Source organism: Malania oleifera, chromosome 6, assembly GCF_029873635.1.
Source record: "Malania oleifera isolate guangnan ecotype guangnan chromosome 6, ASM2987363v1, whole genome shotgun sequence".
NCBI lineage: Eukaryota > Viridiplantae > Streptophyta > Magnoliopsida > Santalales > Ximeniaceae > Malania > Malania oleifera.
Window position 1 is genome coordinate 76,932,632 of NC_080422.1, and position 8,039 is coordinate 76,940,670.

Sequence of the window (8,039 nt, forward strand, 5' to 3'; positions counted from 1 at the left end):
AATACATGACTTATAAATATTATAATTATAAAATAACTTGTAAATCAAGACATTTTTAAAAAGATGATTGAAGAGAAAAGGATGATTGAAAAAGGAAAATAGTTTTCACAATTAATAGTAAATATTATAGATTTAGATGATAATTCATTTCACAACATAATATCTAAAGTTGCATTCGGACTTATAATTAATTTGGTAACTGATACATTGTATTCACCTATCAAAAGTTAAAACTAATTTAGTAATTTTATAACTTATAACTCATAATATCAGCATTATTTAATCATTTAAATTAATCAAATATAAATCTTTAATTTTTATTCAATTATTCGTTCAATCTGCAATATTTGATGCTATTTATTTTTTCACATTTTATACACATATTATAAAGTTTTTTTCCTAACCAAGATAATAGAATTTCTTTATTTTTTAAACTATTTGGCTAAGCTTTGTTTGATATTTCCATTTTAAATTATTATATAAGGATGTGGATAAGGCTTTCATGTTTATCTTTCCTCTCATTTTCTTCTTTTTGCCATTCTATCTTTTTAAAAAAAAATATAAAACAAATTATTAAATTCATACCTCTCTCTCTCTCTCTCTCTCTCTCTCTCACACACACACACACATCCCATAAACGACGGAGATGGCGGGGTGCCCACGTGCTCGTCATAGTTTTTTCCTCGTCCGTCGGCTATTAATACCTCCACATCAATTGTTGTTTGGCTCCGTCAATTCTTTCCTTTGAACGATGTCGATTGCCCTGGAGAGTAGTAACCCACGTAATCGAATTCAAAGGCCGGCGTTCGACCACGGCATGCCGTGTATTTCAATCTACGACTCGCCGGAGCCGGCTGTGCTAGTCGCGGATCGGGGTTTTCAGGCCGCAGGGGACTCGGATTCGTGCAGCTCTTCTTCAATCGGGAGGAACAGCGATGTGTTTTGGGCGTTGTCGGATGGCGACGACGGCGGGGAGAGTGAGGTTCAGAGTTCGTACAAGGGACCGTTGGATACGATGGATGCTTTGGAGGAAGTTTTGCCGATGAAGTAAGTTCTTTTTGCTTTTTTCAGTTGATTAATCATGTAGGTTTGGATTGTTTTTGTGCTTCGAGTAGCAGGTTTTCTTGAATGATTTCTTGCAGTCTCTTTTGCTGTCGGTTTGGTTGGTGAGATATTGGAGAAGTGGGTGGGAGTATTCTAAAGAATTAAAATGTTATCTTGCTAATTCGGTTCTTAATGGATTTTTCGAGGGTATGAAAGGACTCACCTCCTTGAGTGGAGGTTTAAGTGTTCTTAAGTCCTAAGATGAGGTAGTAATCAGATTAAGTTTTGATCTTTTAGTCTCTTTTATTCTCGTTCCTTAATTTTCCCCATCAACAAAGCGAAATCTTGAATCACTGATTTGGGTTTGAATTATCAGCAACCATCTATATGCCGATGGCGGTAAGGACAAGATTTATGACAAGTATATCTCATGTCTCAGAAAATATAATTTAGAAGGTGGAATTAGAGGGCAAGGTATAATAAGAAAGGGGCCGACTTAAGAAGAGAATATACAAAAGATTAAAAGAAAAAAAATATAATGGTTTAATGTTACATAAAAGTTAGGGCAGGGGAAAAGGGTGACCACCCCCTGCGGCCTTGGTTGTTTGGTTGCATAGAAAATTTGTCTGACCAGAGTACAGTGGACTAGTGAAAAGGGTTTATGGACAAGGGCCTAGATATTTTGATTTCTGGTTCTAATCTCGAAGAAGAGGATGGGGGGACGGGGAACGGGGGAGTTGATGAAGTTCACGTATGGCTCTTGCTAATCAGTTTTGCTTTGTTAATAAGACAATTGGAGTGGACAAAAAAACTTTGTGCTGGGAAACAAATGGAGAAGTGTATAAACTATGTAGGATGTGCAAATTTATTTTTCTATATACTTGTCAAGTTGGGGTAAATTTTTACCTTTTACTCATTTGAAGGTCCTGTACACTCTGGCCTTCTAAATTGGAGTACTCCCACTGATTAAATTAGCGATCCAAGTGAATTTTACTATCAAGGATAAACCACACTATATACTCACTGTTATAGCAGCAAACTGGGAAAGATTTTGATGGCTTTCGAGTGCCAGGTAGACATTGTGAATGTGTTAGAAGAACCCATTAACGTAGGTAAGAATTACAAATTATTACATAATCATTATGAGTGCGCCTGTGAATCAGGTGCAAGCAGGAATAGTTGGATTGAGATTAAAAAATGGATCTAGTCATCTGCAGTTTTGCCCTCAAGACCTTTTGATTAGAGTACATGACATGATTGATGTTCTTTACAACGTATAACACATAATTGGAGCTCTTGAAGGAAGAGAAAAAAGGAAAGAAAAGATGTAGAGAAAAATGGGGGAGCATGCTGGGGTGGGTCTAGAGTTTCATGCTCTGTTTGGATAAAGGATTTTGTTTGAGGAAAGAAAAGGAGCGGAACATAAGGATGAAACCCATTTTCCGTTATATTTTATCTTTGTATCAAATAATATTAAAAATTAGAATTTATTCTGATATAATTAAAAAAATTAAGAAAAACAAGTGCTAGTGAATAGTGATATGTAAAATTAAATTTTTGTTCATCGATTTTCTATATGGTTTATTTTTTTCATACTTTCCTTGATAACAATACATGTTAAAATGAATTTCTTTATATTTTTCTTTTCTTTTCCTAATGCTTTCCAAGTTCCGAATGAGGCCTTAGGTCTTCTTAAGCACATTCTTCCTGCTTCCCTAGGCCTCTTCTCATAGGCCTCTAATTGTTGTTGTGTTTAGGTGTGGCTCATATTTAGAGCGCATTCTACTTGAAGTCTTTTGTTAGGGGGAGGTTTTCTGTGGAGTGCAGGAGGCCTAGACAGGCTTGAGGTACAGTCTGTGATCCGAAGCAGTTTCTGTACACTTATGCATGAGGGTATTTTGGTGTTTTCATATGGGTCTATAGTTGTCAAAAGCGCACCTGAGGTGCATGAAGGTGCGAGGTGCAGAAGGGTGACAGAACTAGCTCCTCAAATGTTCTAGGCAAAGCGAACTTAATGATGCACAATGAGCGCACGTCGTGAATGTTTGACTGTTCACACCTTTTTATTATTTTGTTTTTCAAAGTCACTTTGCTTGGAGCCTTAGGCAGCGTGAAAGACTTTGAATGTATCTTCAAGTCTTTGAAACTTTGAACCTTTTTTTTTCTTCTTCTTTAAACCTTCAAATCTTGATCTTGACACTCAAGAGTGCTATAGTTCTTCTCGTCTTTGCTACTTTCTTCTTTTCCTTCTTCTAATCTCAATCAGGTTAAACAGTAAGAGACTCTGCGCTACATTTCTTCTTGGCTTGTGACCTTCTTCTTCCTTTTCTAGAATTGTTGATGCATTTACTTTTCCTGGATTCTGGCTGTTTATTTGTTTTTTGTTTAAAAAATTACTGCTAAAGTTTTCATAGATCAATTATCCATTATATAGGACATTGTACACATAATTTTAATAGATCTGTGCTTCGCTTCTGTTCGGTGCACAGATTTGCTTGCACCTAGGGTCCAAGTCCCTTTGTGCCTCGGTGCGCCTTCCACCTTTGACTACCATGATGGGGGCTATATATATATTTGTAGCAGAGAGTTGAAAACCTAGGACATTTTTCATTCCACAATGGTGAAGGTTTCTGAAGTGTGTGTGGATGTAGACACACTGTTGAACCATGTCACTTGTGTTCTTCTCTTCTTTCTTTTGTTTTCTTGTTTGCCATGTGTATGTGCATAGGCATATCCCAGAAGGTCAGTTTTCACAACATGCAGATTGCATCTTCTATTAATGTGGTAGTGCTAAAAGTTATGTTGTGGGAAAATAGAGGGCAGGCAGAATTAGGATGATGTAACCCACTGCCAAATCAGTTGCTTGTCCCATCTCAAATATGTGTCCCACTTCAAATGTGGAGGAATTTTTCACTGGACGAATTGTTTTGATTGCTTATGTTTGGGATGAGTAGTAACTTATCTAGCCCTTGCAGTTTTTCTGATGTTTGAAAACACTTTCTTATTACTTATTTTTTGCACTGAGTTAATAATTTTTGTTGCCATATATAATTTAAGGCCTTGAAGTATCATATTATACTGATGCATCAAAGCTGCAATTTGTTAGTACAATACAAATTGTGGAGTGAAACCAAACTTTTTGGTCCTTATTTTCTTAATTTTGCAATGTGGCTCATTTCAGGAAGGGCATATCCAAGTTCTATTCTGGAAAGTCTAAGTCCTTCACCAGCCTTGCAGAAATTTCATCTTCTTCCTCCACTAAAGACCTTGCTAAACCAGAAAACGCCTACAGCAGGAAACGCAAGAACTTACTGGCACATAATAATTTATGTGAGAAAAACCACAATTTTCCACAAAGAAGTAATGCTGGTGGAATGCTGAAGAAACCAGCTAACTTCAGCAGAAACAAATTTTCTCCTGCAGAAAACAAGAGCAATTCTGGATGTGATAGTAGTGGTGAAAATTCCAGCACAAGCTCTCCATCACCTCCTCAATGCCTTCCTCCTCTGCACCCTCATGGTAAAAGATTAACCAGCAGTGGATCAACTTCGTCACTGCCTCAACGGAGCTTCCCTTCATGGCGGTCTTTCTCATTGTCTGATCTACAAAGTGTGGCTGCTGCAAGTCCCAACCTCAATGGTTTGGTAAATAGCAATAGAGATGATTAAAAAAATAACTACATGGGTTCTTCTCTTTGGTTTAATTCGGTTCTTTCTTGCACTATGAATCTGAATAGTTGCAAGATTTTCACGTTGTTGGGGTTTCCTGTCAGCGGTTTCTTGCTTTGTTTGATATTCTGTTCGGGCCCCTTCTACTTGCTAGGAGTAGTTTTATATATTCAATGACTGCATTTTGAGAAATTATTGCAGCAGTATGGTTTTCTCCATTTGTTTTTGCTGTTCGGTAATGGCTAAGCAGCAGTGTATCATACTACAGGCTTCAAACTTATATTTCTAAAAGCTCATCAGCTTGTTTTAGTATGGTGAAAATCTAAAATACAACATCAGGGACAGATGATCTTGAACCCCACTGACCAGTATCTTAATGCAATGTAAAGTTTAGTTTAGTTTTTAGTTAGTACAACTAAACTCTTCATAAAAAGAAAGACCCAAAGAAAAGATGAAAACAAATAGCTGCATTCACCATAAAATTTAATTTAATGGCAATAACCAAAATCAAAATTTATAATTAGAGTGTTTATGATGTTATTATATTCTTCAAGTTATATGTCATTGTGCATACATTTTCTTTCAAATGAGTTTTATGACAACATTTTCTGTTAAATGTTATCTTTAACGGCATAATTTGGGGTAAAACAATTAGGTATGACCCTATTAGCATGCATGGGATGATTTAAGTGGAGGGTTGTGTCTTCTAGGGCATTTATGTTTTTTTGTAAGCATACTTTCTATAGCTAAATATTTAAAGACCCCAATCTTTTTTGAGGTTTAACAAAAAGACAAGAATTTCCTTAAAAGGTTTTAAAATTTTTAAAAATCTTTGCTGAGATTTCAAAGATTTCACTAGTCTTCCTTGAGATTCGTTGAAGATATGGATCTTTCCTTATATTTGGCTAAATGATACCTTTTTGAGAGATAAGTATATTATTAATTTTTTTTTATCAAATTTAGGAAAAATTAGTGTCATTTGCTCATAATTTAATGTAATATTCAATTTTCTATTACCATATTACTCAGCCACGGACCATGTGAAGAAAAAAACTTTAAGGTACTCTCACGGGCATGGAGCGGTGGAAAGACATCAGTACGTAAGAAAGAGCATCGGGGGTTCAATTTCAGGTAGACATCAGCACTCACGGAGCCAGCGGTACCTGTGGATGGTGAGAATTTACTCTGTGAGCTAGCGGGGACCGTGAATGGTGAGAGTTCGTTCTGTGAGCCAGCGGGGACCGTGGATGATGAGAGTTTTCTGTGAGTCAGCGGGGATCGTGGATGGTAATGAAGATGTGTCGCGGGAGTCGGGTTAACCGAACGTCCAACTGATGCACGGAAACCGTGTCCGCATTCCAGACTTTACCTGATCAGCGAAACTGAGGGGGAGGACGCTGATCCGTAAGTTTGGTGTCGTACCAAGGGGTCCAAAGGGCTTGTTGGTGGCTGGAGTTCCTATGTAATAAAAAAAAAAAAAAAACCTTTAAGGTTTTATAACAAAATATTTTGTCAAGAAATGTGATCAATATGAATAAGACAATCATACTTGGCATATGCACCATGCCACAGTCAAACGTTTTGTCACGTTAGAACAAATTTTTTTTTTTCTTCCAAATGTCATGTTAATATTAAAATATTATCTTCATTTTTCAGTTGAAACCCTTAGAATAGTATTTTGGTAATTTTAGTAATGATAGGAGGAATATTGGAGACAAAGTTAAATTTGATGATAAAGAAATAAATAACACTTGTAAATTTCGATACCTTGGATCTATTATGCAAGCTGAAGGAGAAATTGAAGATGATGTAATGCATAGAGTTAAAGCAGGTTGGGTAAAATGGAGAAATTCTTCAACTGCTCTATGTGATCGTAGAATACCCTTAAAATTGAAAGGAAAGTTTTATAGGACAGTTATAAAACCAGTTATGCTATATGGATCAGAATGTTGGGCGACGAAGAAACATAATATCCAAAAAGTAAAAGTTGCCGAGATGAGGATGCTTAGATGGACGAGTGGTATAACATTGAAAGATAAATTAAGGAATGAACATATTCGTGGTAAGTAGGGTGTAGCTCTTATAGATGATAAGATAAAGGAAGGACGACTCAGATGGTATGAACACTTGCAACGTAGGTCTTAAAGTGCACATGTGAGGAAGAGTGACTTAGTTACTGTGGGGAGCAGTAGAAGGGGTAGGGGTAGACCTAAAATAACTTGGGAGGAGATAGTGAGTAAGGATTTAATATTTTTAAATCTATCAAAAGAAATGGTCCATGATCATATAAATTGGCGGAAAATGATTCATATAACCGACCCCACTTAGTGGGACTAAGGCTTGGTTTTGTTGTTGTTGTTATTGTTATAGGGTTGTTCAATGATTTTGTATAAGAAAAGATGAAATTAGTCACTTTTCAAACACGAAAGTTGAAATTTATTATTACATTTTAAACAACTAATTATATCATTATACATAGATTTTTTTTAAAAAAAAAATTGACTTAAACCAATCATGATTAATTGAAATTTATTTTTAAAATTTTAAAAGACAAATCATTATCTAAAATATGACATATTTAATTGGTCTAAATATTTTCTTATGCACATACACACACACTACGAGACCCATGCTATGCATGGTTTAAAAATAATTTTTTTTAATAAAATTATTATATTATAATATTTTAGAGTATGAAAATTTAGTCTTGTATGTTAATTAACAGAACTTAATCATGTAACTACACATAGACTTGACCGCATTTTCCATACATTTCAATGATTTTTTAAAAATAATGTGACTTTAAAATTTATAGATTTGGATTTTCTGTGTTGCCAAAACAGTAAATGATAAAAATAATAATAAAGTAAAGATTGATGTGTTTAATTTCTATACAAATTTTGTCATACTTTCATTCTTATTTTTATGCTAGTTTGTGTTTAATTTTATTATTTATTAGAGTTTTGATTTATTTTGTTTAGAAATAAATAAATTAAAGGAGTCAAGGAGGAAACTTTCCTTTTCAAAATCAAATTCCCTTCATCAAGAATCCTTTTCAAACTCAAATTCCTTTATCGAATTTCTTGAAACACACTTCAGTATTTAGAGTATAACTTTTGCTAAAAAACTCCAAAGAGGCGATCTGGGTGTCTACGAAAAGTTAAGAAAAAAGTCCACAACTTTGGTGTTGAATATTTTCAAATATGGCAAGATCTCAACAGAAAAAATCGCACATTAAAATAGTGGTAAAAAAGAAGGGGATTTGGAGAATCTTGTTTTGGGGAGATAAGAAGGGAGGACGATCAGAGCCTTATAAAAGAAGGATTC

At 35.1% G+C, this 8,039-nt stretch overlaps 1 protein-coding gene across 1 annotated transcript; it reads left to right on the forward strand.

Moving 5' to 3' along the window:
* Window positions 1–525: 525 nt before the first annotated feature.
* LOC131157624 (protein OXIDATIVE STRESS 3 LIKE 2-like) lies at window positions 526–4,928 on the forward strand. Its single transcript, XM_058111922.1, has 2 exons — window positions 526–1,047; window positions 4,226–4,928. Exons 1-2 carry the CDS (start codon window positions 752–754, stop codon window positions 4,710–4,712), a joined length of 783 nt encoding a protein of 260 aa, XP_057967905.1. The 5' UTR covers window positions 526–751; the 3' UTR covers window positions 4,713–4,928.
* Window positions 4,929–8,039: the final 3,111 nt, after the last annotated feature.

Coding starts and splice junctions, on each gene's coding strand:
- LOC131157624 (XM_058111922.1), top strand. CDS start 752: ATGTCGATTGCCCTGGAGAGTAGTAACCCACGTAATCGAATTCAAAGG. Junction 1,048..4,225: donor GAGGAAGTTTTGCCGATGAA/GTAAGTTCTTTT, acceptor GGCTCATTTCAG/GAAGGGCATATCCAAGTTCT.